The 17,172-nt window shown below is 36.9% G+C and overlaps 1 protein-coding gene across 1 annotated transcript; it reads left to right on the top strand.

The window, feature by feature from the left end:
- Positions 1–447: 447 nt before the first annotated feature.
- On the top strand, positions 448–14,087 carry dhodh (dihydroorotate dehydrogenase). The gene is made up of 9 exons (XM_042421437.1): positions 448–554; positions 5,290–5,502; positions 5,606–5,805; positions 8,633–8,715; positions 9,490–9,677; positions 10,127–10,240; positions 11,492–11,645; positions 11,741–11,900; positions 12,062–14,087. The coding sequence occupies exons 1-9, from the start codon at positions 537–539 to the stop codon at positions 12,210–12,212; spliced, it is 1,281 nt and encodes a 426-aa protein (XP_042277371.1). The 5' UTR covers positions 448–536; the 3' UTR covers positions 12,213–14,087.
- Positions 14,088–17,172: the final 3,085 nt, after the last annotated feature.

Below are 17,172 nucleotides of genomic sequence, written 5' to 3' on the forward strand. Positions count from 1 at the left end.
ATTGTGATCTGAAAAGTAACTAAAGTTGTCAAATAAATGTAGTGGAGTAAAAAGTTCAATATTTCCCTCAAATGTAGTGGAGTAGAAGTATCAATTAGCATAAAATAAAAATATTCAAGTAAAGTACAAGAACCTTAAAATTGTACTTGAGTAAATTAGTTACTTTTCACCACTGGATGCACCTTTCATCCTTTACTTACAAGGGCAGATTTCAGCTTTTTGTAGGCTATTAAACATAATGTAGATAACTGTGTATGTACTCTAATTATGCTTTATCAAAAATAAATATTGTTTTCTCAAATTCAGTGACTTTAATTATCCATTTCACTACTTTCACTTTGCCCCTGGACTGAGCTGAATGACCATCAACGTCCCTTTTTGCATCTCCTCCTGCATCCACAGCATGATCCACGCCACACGTGACGGAAATATCGCGAGAGTACATACAGGAAGCTATAACCGCGTGAGTTTGTGTAACATGTAACATGTTAGCAAACGCTTTCAGTGTCCTTTAATGCAATGACAGAACCGCGTCAATGGCGGGACTTCTGAAGGTAAACTAAAGAGACAATCTTTTCTCCTTGCATTTGTGTGTCATGATGTGAAATGTCGCCACGGAGTTGTGTTTAACAGTAACGTTGAACCAGGAAACACTGGAAGTTTCTGTTTTTGCATCAGAAACAGAAACGCATGCTGTAGTGTTCTAGCTGTTTGCTTTAGATGTAAAACAATGATCTTTTGTTACTATATGGTGTTATTATATTGGAGAGTCACTAGCTGAATTATCTCCTACAAACAGCTCAATAGCTAATATGTAAGTTAACGGTAACCCATCACATATCCAGTGGTGGAAAGTAACCAAGTACATTTACTCAAGTAACTTACTTGAGTACAGATTTTAGGTACTACCATTTGATGCTACTTTATACTTCACTCCACTACATTTCAGAGGGAAATATTATACCTTCTACTCCACTACATCTCAGAGGGTAATATTGTACTTTCTACTCCACTACATTTATTTGACAGCTTTAGTTACTTTTCAGATGAAGATTTGACACAATGTATAATATAACAATCTTTTAAAATATAACACATTGGTAAAGATGCCACCAGTGGTTTCCAACCTTTTTGGCTTTTGACATTGTACAAAAAGCAGTGTGTAGAGGGGGTCACATTTCAGATGTCTGAGTTGTTAACTTCTCCACCAAATAGTGATTTTTTTCTTCTCACATGGTTTCATTTCAATAAATGTTCATGTGATCCAATATTTCACCAAAAATCAAAGATTAGAGAAAAAGTCCAAAAAGTCAAAACAGATTTGTGTATCAGAATTGAGTTTTTTCTTCTTTCTTCTCCCATTAATCATCTCACTACCCCTCAGATTTATCTGGTGAACCTTTGGAGGGGTCCGACCCCTAGGTTGGGAACCACTGGACTAAACTAACTGTTCAAACTAGCTCCACCTCCAGCAGCTACAACAGTAACATGCTGCTTACACACTGACGCTTCAGTTTTATCATCTAATGATGTCATATATAATAATATATCAGTCAGAAGGACCAAACCACTACTTTTACTGCAATACTTTAACTACATTTTGCTTCAAATACTTATGTACTTTTACCTAAGTAGGATTTTTCATGCAGGATCTTTACTTGTAATGGAGTATTTTAACATCGCTGTATTGGTACTTTTACTTAAGTAAAGGATCTGAGTACTTCTTCCAGCACTGTTAGCTAGTGACTCAGTACTCATTAAGGTAGTTAATATGTAAAGTTAACTCATCGCATATCAAACTGACCAGCTGATACTGTTAAGACAGTAAAGAAGATGGAAGTGATTTTTTTTCAGTATACATCACATACACGAACAGCAAACTTTTCATTCAAAACAAGCTACCTACTTAAAGCTGTCCACTTGTGATCGGATCACCGAGACGTATGTTAATACCAGGTGTAAACAGGGCCTAAGACTTTTGGTCTGGTTTGTTTGATATGTCCTTTGTATGTAACTCATTGCATTCAAATTGTTGACGTTTGAATAGAATTAAGATTACATCTGCAATGATAAATTGGCTGACAGAACATTAATCTGTAACTATTTTGATAATCGTTTAATCGTTTCAGTCATTTTCCAAACTATAATGGCAATAATCTTCCGGTTCCAGCTTGTCAAATGTGATAATTTTATATTAATATTTGTCATATTTGACAGTAAATGAAATATCTTAAAGTCCATTTGAAACTTCATACTCATAGTTTCTCGAATTTGTAATGAAAGAGAAGAAGCAGATGTAATTTTAAGGATTTTAATGAGATAATTTAACTTTTTTGTGAAAGAACATATTAAACACTAATTATTATTCAAAGTACAGTATTTTATATTCATTTTAAAACATGCCTGGAGAGGATCTTTTAGGTTTTGGACTCTTAGTTAGAAAAAAATAAGCAAATTGAAGACATCATCGTGGTACTGAGAAATTGTGAATACAATTTTTTTACTATTTTTTAACATTTCATAGACCGTACGTCTCAAAAATACATCTCAAAAATACGTCTCAAAAATATGTCTCAAATAACAGGCAACTCTGTTTTGCTGTATTACAACCCTTTTATATGCATTAGTTCTTAGTTGTAGTAATTACATCATCTACTGTATATATAATCACATTGCTTTTTGTATGTAGGCTTGTCAATGGGACTTCTGAATACTTTGTAAGTTAGAATCAGGTCAGTAGGGAATAGTAAATGAAAGGTATTGTTTTAACATCAAAAACATCCCTAAATTTAATATTTAATCATTATCCTACTGTACAGATCTGATTTAAACATGTCATATAAAGCCGGAGAAATTCACACAAAAAACTTCAAATGCTCAATGCCCACTGTAGATTAATTGATTCATCAAGAAATGAGATTTTTAGAGTCCCATAAATTTGGCATTGTTTTTTAAATACCTTCTTATCAATATCACAGTTCCTGTCCAATCATGGGCCACCCATGCAGGTGTCTACAATTATTGTGTGATTGCTGAAAGCAGTATTTTTCCGTCTTCCGTACGCTTTTTGCTGCGTTTCAACTGCTGCATACTTTGTGCTATAAAAACCATTCAAACATCAATCTGTGCAGCTCATTCAGCAGATGTGTGCTTGTATTTTTCTGAAATGTAACATGTTTCAGCGATTTTATATAATTTTTAAAAAAATTAAAATTTATAATGGCATTCTATGGGACGAACCGTCCAACTGAGTTGGAACCTTTCTCACTTTGACACTCAACTGCTCGGAAGTCCCTTATTGTACAGACACCATTCAAACTGTAAAATGTTCACAAAACTATGAACTTTCAAAGTTATCAGATTGTTTAGTGATATCTTTTGTAGTTTTTCAGCAATTTAAGCCCAAAGTCAGGAGTTTTGCAGACTTAACCAGGTCTCACCAGTGTGTCATGTGATCACAGTGGAGAGCACAGATAATTTTAGACCTGAAAAAAATTCTAAACAGCTATCACTACCACAGTTTTAACTCCTCAAGCACATATCTTGCCTCAGTATGTTGCCACAAGCCTCCTCTCTCTCAAAATGTAAATACATTTCACATAGGACTTATAGTTTTTGAGATCTGAACTTAAATTGATAGAGAGTCCCTGTCCTGTTCTCATTGACTGCAATACAGTCTGCAGGTTGTGTGTCTCCTCTCACTCCGGTTTCTTAAACTTACAGATTCTCTCTTCCTTCAAACACTTTTTACACATATCATTCATTCTCATGTTAAACTAGTCTTGCTTTACTAATAATGTACAAATCTCTGGGCTTCAAGCTCTAGTTTGAGACAAATACATTTTCATCATCAAAAGGAAGTTTTTTTTCCTCTCATTTTTGTGAATGTCTGTTGGCTCAGTGGTTTAGAACACTGTTCTCCTGATCAGCTTCACCTTAGATGACAAGGTTGTGTGTTCGATACCTGCTCACTGCAGTGCTCCTCATAATATTGCTCCCATGTACAAAGTTGCTTCACATCTTCATCCTCTACCATAATTCAATTCCACTCTAGCTTACTTTAAAATTATTACCTAAAATGTGGATAGATATGCTTGTTAAACACATCTTTTCCTTTGTGACACAGCATGTGTGAGTAGCCCAGTGGTTTAAGCTCATGTCACTTCTGAACTCCTTTTAGATACAGAAGGTTGTGAGTTCGAGCCCCGCTTACGGCAGAAATCAGTAGAGTTGAAGGATGAAGGAGTCCAGGTGATGCCAATCTGCTTAATGAGACTGCTACTGATAAATTTCATGCAATTGACAGACTAAACACTAGAATCTGGCCTAGTATTGCTGTGTGACATGTTAGCTCAGTGCATAGCATGTCTGTCTTACAAACATGAGGGTGTAGGTTCAATTCCGCCCGCTGCTGATTTTAATCTTGGTAGATTTTTCAATAGTGTTCAGCGTCCAGTAATGCAATCTAAATCAGGTTTCAGCAATCACATGCAATTTCTACAGAAATTGCATTTTCTAGTTATGAATGATTTAGACCTCATTCTAAAGTCAGAGTTGGGTGGACCCAAGCTTAGAGTTTTCTGAGATCACTGACCGTCATGCATTCAAAAAAAAGGAATAACCTGACCTTCCAACACATCATTAGGCTCTGCAAAGAGGTTCAATTAATCAGCTAGCATAAATCACCAGCATGGCCTTTAACTGCATTGAATTAATAACTGGTGTAAAAACAACCAAATTAATACATCTAGATTGGTGAAAATGACAGTAACATGTTGTTTCTGAGCCTGACAACATCTCCTGTCTTCAGTTAACCCTTCAAGTAACAGGACAAGTGACAGTGATAAAGTCTGTGACCTTGTTAACTTGAAACACAACCACAGTCTTCTTAATGATGACTCAGTTACAATGTTCTCCCTGTAGCACTTCCACTCATTCAGATAACACGTCATTATCGGGACCCTGGAAACGGCCTATTTAGATGGAATACCGCCATTATTAATGTTAATAATTAAACCTGTGCCTTTCCTGCTATGACAAGGCAAAACATGAAAAAGGAACATTTTTCTTTTGGTATCCTGTGATGACCATGAGCTATTTTCCTATATACTGCAACACATTATTTTATTTATTAACCTGATTATTGAGAAAATACAGTAAACAAACTCAAGGGAAATGAAATTAGATCACTGTAAACCTTCTAAATGCTTTTAGTGAACTATAACCAGTCTGTTTACAGTTTAAAGATGCAGTTTTATGTGGGGTTTTTTTTTTCTGGTTTATCAACAGAAGCAGTTAAAAGAAGCAGTGAAGGTTATCAGCTCAGGTAGCCTTCTGTTTGCCTCCTACCTCACTGTTGTTGGAGATGAGCGTTTCTATGCCAACCAACTGATGCCCCTGCTGCAGAGGATCGTGGGGGCAGAGACAGCGCATGTGTTGGCGGTGAAGATGATAGGTCTGGGTTTGGTTCCTCTGAACCGCTACCAGGACCCAGCGTCATTGGTAAGCATGTCTCCATACTGTCTCCTCAGTGTCGTTTTACACTGACATCAGAGTGATCTGAGACACTGTAAGACTGTGTTATGGTTGTTTTGTGTATCTACAGGAAGTGAATGCTCTGGGGTTAAAGTTCAAAAACCCTATTGGGATTGCTGCAGGCTTCGATAAGCACGGAGAGGCAGTAGACGGCTTGTACAAAGTGGGTTTTGGCTTTGTTGAAGTTGGGACGATCACTCCCAAGCCGCAGGAGGGGAATCCCAAACCACGCGTGTTTCGACTCATTCCAGATCATGCAGTTATTAACAGGTTGGTTTTGAATACGCTACGCTAATGTCACTCAAACAGAAAAGAACAGATAATGATCAACTGAATGGACAGTAACATGTAGGGAAGGGCAGTATTGTTAAAATAATATCAGAGGTTTTTCAGATATCAAGATGCACCCAAAGAACCTTAATCAAGGTTATAATGTTACATTTTTTGAAACTATTTTAGAGAGGTGTCGATTCTTCCTTATGCTCATGTTGGAGATTGTAGTTTGTGATAGGGCTGCAACTATCAATACTTTTCACTATCAATTAATCTTCTGATTACTTTCTCGATTATTCGTTCACTCTATAAAATGTCCGGTAACAGTGAGAAATGACGTTATAATTTCCCGCAGCCCAAGGTGACATCTTCAAATGTCTTGTTTTGTCTGACCAACAGTCAACTCAAAGATATTCAGTGTACAATCATGTAAAACAGAGAAAAGTAGCAAATCTTTGCAACAGCAAATGTTTCGCATCTCTGCTTAAACCTGCGGTGCGGAACTTCTAAATATAAATTATAAATTATATTCAAGCCCTCGCCAAACAAGTTAACACAATGCTGATTAAGTGAATGAGAGTGTGCTACACATCTGTGTAAGGCTGTATACAGACCAAATCAGGCTTTGCAGTGCACTCCTGCAGGGTTTAGCAGAGGTGTGTGGGCGTGTTTGTGCTCTAGAACGTAACTGCTGTGAAACAATCAGAATATGTTTTATTGATCTGATTCACCAGCTGTCTCGCTACCACCGCTCCCTCTCTTCATTCACTCTCTAGCTCACTCGACCACAGCTGCTCTCTCTCTTTTTTAAAATGAGTCAGGAAGCCGACAGCAAAGTCTGACTTACGTTTAAAGTTATCAAAAGAAGGGAAATGTCCTCCCCTCGTCCTAGTAACATCTTTGTACTCATGCAGTCACAGCTGAACGCCCCCCTTTACTTCCACTGCCAGAAGGGGGAGACAAAAATCCCGCACTTCAGCTTTAAAAATGACAAAAACAATTAATCAATTATCAAAATAGTTGCAGATGAATTTTCTGTCAATCGAATAATTGTTGCAGCTCTAGTTTGTGGTGCTGTTGGTTTGTAAGGTATTGCAGTGTTTTGACATGAAAATAGGAAAAAAAAATTAAACTTATTTCTTTCAATGTGTTTTAATACAGTTTTAATACTTTATATTAGGCTTGATATGTTTTTCATTCATATTTTGTAATTTCTTATTTTTAAACTACTTATCTCACATAATCTTACTGTTAAAGTTTCATATCCACACATGGCTATTTGGCTATTTGGCATCTCATGTTACATTTATGTTGACAAAGTATTTCATAAAAAATTAAAAATTTTAATTGAACTTGAGCTCGGTGGATCATATAGATGATGAATATACTAGTGAGCCACTGGCTTTAGAGTAGCAATTAATGACATCTTTTCATATTCTTCACATGATTTTCTGTGACTGAAGCTGTCTTTTATGTAACACCTCACAGAGGTTTTTTTGAATTTATCTAACAGTAAAGGAATCACATTAGTTTTAGTTCATGTTGAAATCCTCAAGACGAAAAACAAGAGCAAGAGACGGTAATGTCATAATCTTCTTTTTCACGTTGCTCAGTATGTTCAAAGAGATTATGCCGCCTACTGTGGGTTTGAGATTTGCATTGAGTTCATACGTTTATCTCATTTCCTTTGATTCATTTTACTCAGATTTAAATGAGCTAAATGAAGGAAATAAATCTCTCTTCTCTCTCTGTTATACTGAGTTAAATTAATGCATGCACATCTATATTCAACAGAGAAGTTTTGCCACTGGTTTTGAAAAGAAATAGATTAGAATTAATTCATATTCTCTTGATATATTTATATGAAGGTTGCCCAGTGTTAAATTTCCATATAGTGTAATTTCTTTGTAGAGCAGCACAGTATTTCTACAATATACTCTTGAGACAGGGCTGTATCTGTATAATTAAGATGCAGTACTAGAGAAAACATGTATAATGCAAAGAGTCTGAATAATTGTAATATATGATTTACACACAGCATCATGCAGATATACCAACAAATGAGAGTCTGCTTGTACATCTATGGACAAAACAAATAGATTTAATTTGATCAACTCTAACATTATTTACAGTATATATGCAGTATATAGAGTGTTTAATTAAAACAAAGCTGTCTTAGTGAAAAAAATATCCCACTGTATCTCATTATGTTAAGTTTCTTTTTTTAATTAGAAAGTTTGTCAGAACAGGAAACTTTGTGTGCATGTACAAAACAAAAAATAGACTACTGCACACCGCCAGTGCCAACACTTATGATAGATTTATTAAATAGCTGCGTTACGGTCATGCGTCCTTCATCAGGCATTTCACATGAAATGTCTGATACCATTAGCACTGACAGAGTGCGGCGATCTATTTTTTGTTTTGTACTATTGCTTTTTCTCCTGCATACCTGTCAGTTTATAGATGTGCAAAGACTATTCCTCCTTTTGTATGTTTTTACAAGAAATGTCTCATTAAATTGACATAATTGTAACATGAGAATTGAGTCATAGTCATAACAGACCCTTGGAAAATGCCCTGATGGCTGAAGATGAGGCAATTAAAGAAAAATATGTTAGAAGAAGCTGCCCATAAGAAATGATCCATTTTATAGTACGTTGTTTTATTAGTGTGTTGTTAGAGTTGTATTTTTCATAAGTTGATCTTTAAATAAGTTGTAAAACTTGTTAAACTTATTGTAAGTGTGTGTGTGTGTGTGTGTGTGTGTGTGTGTGTGTGTGTGTGTGTGTGTGTGTGTGTGTGTGTGCTCTTTCTTGTCCAGATATGGATTCAACAGCTGCGGTTTGGTAGAAGCACAGCAGAGGCTGAAGGCCAGGGAAGCAGCACAACAAGAGCACAGTAAAGGTTAGCAGGCACTCGTAATGTTCTGTAACTGTAACTTCCAGTACAAAAAATAATCAGTAAATCAGCTCGAAATTATATTAAAATTTCTGTTTCATTACAACAGGAAGTGTGATATAAATCTGTTGTGTGCACATTTATTATATTCTGGTTTTAGGTTTTTTGTTTAGTTTATTTGTTTGACAATTCACAAAAGGACAGATTACATGGTTGCAACACCATGTACAATTAAAAGAGCGTCAAGGATAACACAAAGAAGTAAAAATAGAACTTATTTCCATTGTGGTCCTTGTTGTAGTTAGATATCATGGAGGTGTGTGTGCGTGTACGTGCACCTGCAGATAGTGGGGTACGGCATTAGTGGCATATAAATCACAAAAAACATCAATATACAGAAAATATTCACATTGGGCATTAGCAGTCACTATTCTGACAACAGGTTAATTACTTTGTTATGGGGAAGCCGATTACTTAATTGTGTATGTTATTATGTAAAAATATTCTTTTCTGTTCTATTCTATTATTTTATAATGATCTTGACCTGTCCTTGTTTCACGTCTGATCCATACCTGCTTACAGCTCATTTACCACATCAGCAGCCTCTGCCCCAGTTGAGTCACGAGTCTGATGATGCAGCTTGTGTTTGTCTGAACTTTCCTATTTGTATTTCTGTGTGTGTGTGTGTGTGTGTGTGTGTGTGTGTGTGTGTGTGTGTGTGTGTGTGTGTGTGTGTGTGTGTGTGTTTGCTTGCATACGTGCTCATGTCTGTGTTTATAGCTGGCCTTCCCCTGGGCATCAACCTGGGGAAGAACAAGCTGTCCCAGGATGCAGGGGCGGATTACTTGGAGGGAGTGAAAGTACTGGGCCCGCTGGCTGACTACCTGGTGGTCAACGTCAGCAGTCCTAATACGCCAGGTCTCCGGGATCTACAGGGAAAGGCTGAGCTCCGCCAGCTCCTGCATACGGTATGACCGTCCAAATATCCATTAGATTAACTTGCCGGGAGGGTTCCCCAACCAGTGAGAAAAATTTAAACACAATGAAAATTCATTGTTTGGCCTCATTGAACAGCCTGTGATCCTGAAAAATAATTGAACTTGAATTTAAATTATTTAAATCTCAGGCAGGCCCAGCTGGCTGACAGTCTTCCTCTGAATCATCAGTGCACACATAATTCACTTTTCCATTTTTTGAACAGCTAGGGCCACATATATCAGTTTAAATTAAATCATTACATATTTTTGTCTTTGAGTCCATCACCCATCAGCTCATAAGCTAAATTTTAATCCTTTCCATTCCTAAGATTCTACATCTTAAATGCTGCATAGGTACCTTTGCGTCCTATTTATGTTCTTTAATGGTTGTGTCTCTCTCTGCCACCTATATAGCTCACATTCTCATATGATCTGTTCAGGTGTTGAAGGAGCGCGATGCCCTGCAGGGAGAACGCAAACCTCCGGTCCTGGTAAAAATCGCTCCTGACCTCACAGACCAGGACAAACAAGACATTGCTGATGTTGTCATCGAGGTTGGAAGTTGTTTCTTGCAGTCTTTTCCTAATTGTGCCTTTTGATTTGATTTTTTTCATCTTGTACTCAATTTAATTTTATTGTAATCTAATTCCTGTTCCTTAGATTTATTTTATTCCCTCTGATATCACTATTTTTTCATTCCTGTATGTTCTGTAATGGGTTTATCCCTTCACAAGAACTGAATCAAAAACCACACAAAAACAAAAAAACTACACAGTAAAAAAAAAAAAAAACAACTCATTAAGGGTCAGAAAGCAAGCCCAGATCCTTCCTGCTCAGAAATGACAACTTGAGCCACCTTGCAATCCATGTCACATGGTCACATGCAAAACATGTACACCCTTTGCAAAGCTGCAGTCTCCTTCTTGCTTGAATGACAGTCAGGTTGCTGACCAAATCAGTGCAACTCCACAAAAACAGTATCATCAATTAAAATGTTCATTTTTATGATCAAAGACAAGAGATTTGTGTTCACACTCGCTTTATGTCTGGAAAGCGAGTGCAGTGAATAAATTTCTAGTGTTTGATGAGAGTGGATGATTGGCCAACACACACAGGTGTTTATTGTTTCAGCCTCTCCACCAGCTCTGTACTGTTGACTGTAGTGCAACTAGTTTGGATATTATGATTTGTTTAAATGCCCTTGCAGGTTCCTATTCATTCTTATTCTTCTCTTTGTCATTATGTGATCTACCTCAGCATTTTAAAGAGGACAAAGTGCTCATTTCCAGGTCCTTATTTATATCCGGATTGTCTTTGCATGATTTATAGTTGGAAAAAAACTCCTTATTTATCTCATACTGGCCCTTTATGCAGCTCCTCAGTTCCGCCTCAGTCAGCTTACTCTTTTTACTACGGTGCTTGCTATTATGATTGACTAATTTTCAGCCTCATCAAAATGCTGTTTAAGGAAAAAATCAACCATTTAAAACATTCAGTCCGTCTCCTCCTCTCTGTTCTGATCACCTCCTTACTGCTTCAGTGGGCTGATTTTAGAAAATACACAGCTATGTTTTTGTGATCATTGGAGCGAGCAGGAGACAAACCTTAATGGAAAAGACATTAAGGTTAAGGAAAAAAGAAAATATTTTAACAGCACTCAGTCTCTCTCTTTGTTACAGTACACTTCACATTAGAGGTCCATGAAAGTCAGATGGCTTTTACTCATAGTCACTTATATACATCAGAAGGAGGCACATACTGTATGTCACTCACTTCCTTTCCCCTTGTCTGTGCATGTTCTGCAGCTGGGAGTAGATGGTTTGATGGTGTCAAACACCACTGTGTCCAGACCAGAGACGCTACAAGATCCACATAAGTCTGAGGTTGGTGGGCTAAGTGGGCAGCCTCTAAAAGACCTCTCCACCAGCACAGTAAGAGAGATGTACAACCTCACCAAAGGTACTTATTTACTCAGCAACATTTTAAGTCCATTTCTGATCACCTGAGAATCAATACAATAGATTAAAAAAAATGTATCTTTATGATTTTTAAAGGTAAAGTAACGATTGTTGGGATCGGCGGTGTAGCCAGTGGACAGGATGCTATGGAGAAAATCCGTGCTGGTGCATCACTGGTTCAGCTTTACACAGCTTTGACCTACCAGGGTCCGCCCGTAGTGACAAAGATAAAGCGGGAACTGGAACAACTTCTGAAGTGAGTATTACTATGAATGGGAAATGGTTATGGTTGGCTATGACGTATTTGTTAAAACATTTTTTACGTTTTTATAATTTCCTTTTTAACTGTGGAAAAATGGATTGTCCTCTAATTCTCACAGAAATATTTTTCAATTACTACCATCCCTTTTTTCACAGAGAGCAAGGTTTCAGCAGCGTATCTGAGGCGGTTGGAGCAGATCACAGGGGACCAGATGCGTCGACTCACAAGCGGAGCTTCCTGAAAGAGATGGTGAACACAGATACTCAGGGCTTAACAGCACCTGTAGCTGCCATCTCCTCCAGCTAGACAACATGATCCTCAACCTGTCCAGAATTATGATAAAAGCTGTGTTCGTGATAATCCGTCCGTCTTTGACGAGATGAGGTCTTAACCGATAGATCAAAACCATATTTTCAATATTGGTGGTGAGGAGTGCAGACGCTGATAAAAATGAGTTGGTGAATGGGAAGTTGAAAGCACCAAATCTCAGCTACCTTTACTTGAAAATTATGGTGAAGTACACGATAATCAGTCTTGGATTCATGTTCTGTGTGTAACTTTATTTCAGAAGTTCTTCATTTGTTACAGTGTAACAGTAGTTAGTGTTTGTCAAGTGCATCCTGACACCAAAGTGCTTAAACTCTTCAGACACTGGCCTCACAAACCAGTTTTTACAAATTACCAATACATAATACAGTACCAGTCAAAAGTTTGGACACACTTTCTCATTGAAGTGAATGGGAAGTTGTGTCCAGACTTTTGACAGGTACTATATACAAACTGTTTTGTTGTATATAAAGAAAATAATCTACTGTACTGTATGGTGTTGTATGGATAAAGCAGCAACATTATTGTTTTAGGAACTGTGTAATACAGAAGTTGAAACATGCCTAAATGTTAGTGTATCATTCTTTGCCCGTCTGAAAATGTCATAACCGAATAATTAAGCAGTATAGCCATTTTCAAGGTGGTACTGCATGTCATATGTAAGCCAGTCAAAGGATCAACGTATTTATTTTTCTGTGTGCTATTAAAGCATGCCCTATAGCTCTGAAACGTTCAAGGTAATGTAAGACTCTTTTGTTGAAAGCACCAGTAGGATGTTAACGTAAAGATATGGAGTGTTATCAGCCTAAATTATAACGCACACACCTTCCTTCTAACTGCTTTTCTTTGTTTCCCAAATAATATTCTGGCCTTGGTTTTATTCACTTTCCCGCTCGGAGAAGTTTATTATTTCAGAATAGAATCAGCATTCCGGGAACTCTTTGTTCAGAAATAGCTGGGCTGAAAAATACGAAGCTGCTTGGTACCTTTTGCTCTAAAGCGACCACATACAGAGTGGTGAATATGAGAGAGCCATTTGCCATTTGCTGATATCGCAAAAATAAAATTGTGGTGCTTTTTAAAGAATTCTGGATAATGGGAGTCCTTATATGACAAATTTAAATAAAGTATTTATTTTTTAATGGCATTGAAGTGAAACCACCTTAAATGGTTTGACCAAGAATGATGTGGCATCAAATGTGTAGTAACGGTTTATGGTCTCCAGAGGATGATTGACCCTTTCTCTATTGCCAAAGTCAGACTAAAGTTTCTGCATATACATTACCAAATTTCAAAAAGCAGATAAGTATTAAATAGTTAACACTTTCATGGTCCCCAAAGGAGAAATTCCTTTGAATTTGGCCATTGCAAAAACTGTGTGTAATCCCTGAGTTTTGCGGTGTAGATGATCCTGTGAATTTTATTGAAAATCATGATCAAAAAGAAAGAATTTTATAACAAGTGCGTCACTCCATTTCGCATTCGTCAGATCAGCTTGGCTGTTTGTTTGGACTCATCCACATTCCTGCATCAGAAGACCTTGTAGCAATTATGAGAGAAATATGTACCTTGTTAGATGAGTTTCTCTTTGCTATTTTTCTCATTGTATTACAGTTATAAAACCTCACAGTTTGTGAGATGCAGTAATGAGATATTGGAGGATTGGAATAATGTGCTTGTATTGAATACAAATGTACTTGTACAGTATATTGTCTCCACATTTCAGCAAACAGTTTTGTTTTTGTGTGCATGTGAAGAATGGCCTGTGTGAGGGCGAGTGATTCACACAGACTGGATAAAATGCTTTAAGGTACAAATAATAAAAGAACAAACAACATTACTCAGTAGGAAGAACTGCTAGTTTTATTTTAACAATTACAAAAATCATTTTCCACAGTCCCTCTGAGGAGAAATTTCTTCTGCTTAAACAGAGTGTAGTTAATTGATCCTTCCTAATCATCTGAAGCAGCAGCCGCAGCAGAGTTCAGATCATTTAAAAGATTTCAGGGCTTGAAAGAACTAGATGACTTTGCTGTGTTCCCAGCAGCAATATAGAAAGCCCTTCAAGTCCTCTTCCCCTCAGTTGAACTCCCACTCTCCTCTTTTATTAGCTGTGGGTATTGTGGTATCATAGCCTCACATTGGTGCAGGCTGCCACTTTTATTGTTATTCTTCGATTTTTCTCACTCATTGACACGTCGAGATGCCCCCCTAGCCTATCATAACGCCGCCTGCTAATCCCAGAATAGACGGTGGTCATTAGACATAGCCAGTGAAGGCAGCGGTACTGTGAGGATCAGCTGTGAACTGCTGAGCGCCTCCTTCTCCCTCTCCTGAGGCCAAATCCAGACTGGTATTCCATATGTGGTGTCACAGGGGGAGGAAAGGCAAAGCCTGGCTCACAGACAGACAAAACTTATGAACTGATGGCTACTTGGACGTGCAGTTTCCTCATATAACATTGATCATAGCTAGGAGGCAGCACATATCTGTCCCTGAGATGCTATTTGTGCTTGCTGTGATTCAATCTGAAAGCTAACAGGGGAAAAAAATAAATAAATAAAATTATATATATATATATATATATCATCTTGAATGAGCATTACCCAAATATTAACTATTACATATAGTATTATTGATATTTTTACAGCTTAAGTGTTGTTTTTTCACTCAGTGTGTCTAACCAGTGCACTAATAAAAGTAATCTGTGGAGAGCAGATGTCTTGGTTAATACATATTCAGTCAGTGAAGAGGAGGGAATTAGACTTTGCTCGACTGCAGAAGGAGAGAAACAAACAGAAGGAACAAATAGCAGTGAATGAACATAAAACACACATTCTGCCTTTGTAAGGCCTGTATGCAAAACATGTACCCAAAACAAAACTGATCCAGAAGACCAGGTAAGTTAAAGGAAATGGACAAGGGTCAGATAGTCTACACATGGCTTGACTTTTTTCCCCTCACTGAGTAAAACTACAATACCCTCCTTAATTATTGATTAACTAGGAGCGCTCTGGTAGCCGATGGTTACTGCGAATGCTCCCTTTATTTCCTGTCTTCCATTTAGCTTCGGCTGTCCATTAAAGGAAAAAATGGCTAAAAAAAAAATCTTGGAAAAAAAATTGATTTAAAAAAAAAAGTAAAAAATCCCCAATAGCAAGTTCTCGAGCCTATGGTCATGTCTTCAAAATGCATGTTTTGTTTGACCAACAGTTTTTATTTTTTGCTGCCTTTTAAAATGCCTTGAGCTATATGATGTGCGTATAATTACACCTCTTCAACAGTTCAGAACTCAAAGATATTCAATTTAAATTGATATCAAATCTGGAAAAAGTGAATGGTTGGCATTTGCACTTAATGACTTAAAGGACAGATTCACAATTTTCTTTCCAAGTCTGTCTTAAAACAATAGTCAGGTGCTCATATGAACACTGAAAGAAGTTTTGCTTGTTGTAATTATTGCTTCTGTTCATACTGACCATTAGAAGAACCCCTTCAAATGCTCTTACAATATAAGAATTATTGACCTTTTTTTATACAGGAAATCTCATTGAGATCAAGATCTGTTTTGCAAGAGAGACCTGACAACAGGTTACATGTACACAGGATTACAATAAGATGCTTAAGATTCTGAAGAAAGTGATGAGGGACAGAATCCAGAGTCCTCGATTGGAGCAAAAGTTGCATTTATTTATTTATTTTTATTTTAGCAAAAATGTATTTAAAATAAAGTGGGTGTCTTTTTATTTAAAAAATCCACCTATGTCTCGACGAACAGTGTTGAACTGTGGTAGAAGGATCGTAACAAAAAGGGGAAGGAATTTGGGATTAAAAAGACATATCTACTTGATTTGACTAATTTGGAAGCTGAAACCTCATATTAGTTTTAAGTTAACTTTTTTGCACAGAAGGAGGACTGTGGGTTTTGTCCCCCATCACTTACATTGTGAGTACATTATGAAGGGATCTACTAATGGTCAGTATGAACAAGAAGAATGATTACAGCAAGAAAAAACATGTTTCAATGTTTATTTGAGCTCCTGACTATTGTTTTAGGATTTTTTAAAATTCTGACCCTATCCTTTAAACGATTGATACTGAAAATTGTCGTTGATTAATCTTCTGTCAATTGATCAATTAATGTTTCATCTCTACACTCTATATAGTTCTCTGTATACTTGGTGTTTTTCCAGCATAGACAGATAGGAAACACAGGCTGGGACGTCATATGGTAAGCAGCATAACCACAAGGGAACCACAACACCCCCTGTTGCTTTTTCTCCTATCCGCTGTTCTGGTTTGGTGAACCCAAATATTTGTTTTGACATTTAGACTCTTGATGGAGTTGCCTTTGTTCTGTACTATATATAGATGACATTTACAAACATAAGTTTCTAGTGTGATATTTGTGCGCTTTTTCTGGATCATGAGATGGTAAAAACGAATGAACCATTGTTTAAATCAAAGAAACTCCATTGGGAGGTTTTATAGGCTTGAGGAGGATGCATGATGACTAAAAGATCTAATGTCTTCTGGGTCAATGGTCTCAAAACCAATCAACCCTGAATGTCACAAGGTAAAGCAAGGATGGTTTCTGGGTCAATAGTCAACTTCAAGAACATCATTTAAAACTCTCCCTCAAAGTCAATAAAACTGTTTAAAAACCACTTTTAATAGTTTTTAATAAATGATAACAAGAACACCTGACAATCCCTGTGAATGCACTTAATAAATCTATTCTTATTAAACCTTAATCTCAATTCTTATGGTTTGACCTTTTTGTATTTTATCCTTGTGACTGCTACCTTGAACGCTTTTCACACATGGAATATGTAACATTGCTGATTTATTCATCTTTTAAAGCTTTTTATCATTCAGTCAGGGGTGTCTTATGTAAATGTTCTGCTAAAAGCTGAAATTGTACTCTCCACATCTGCAA

Source organism: Thunnus maccoyii, chromosome 1 (assembly GCF_910596095.1).
Source record: "Thunnus maccoyii chromosome 1, fThuMac1.1, whole genome shotgun sequence".
NCBI classification, from domain to species: Eukaryota; Metazoa; Chordata; class Actinopteri; order Scombriformes; family Scombridae; genus Thunnus; species Thunnus maccoyii.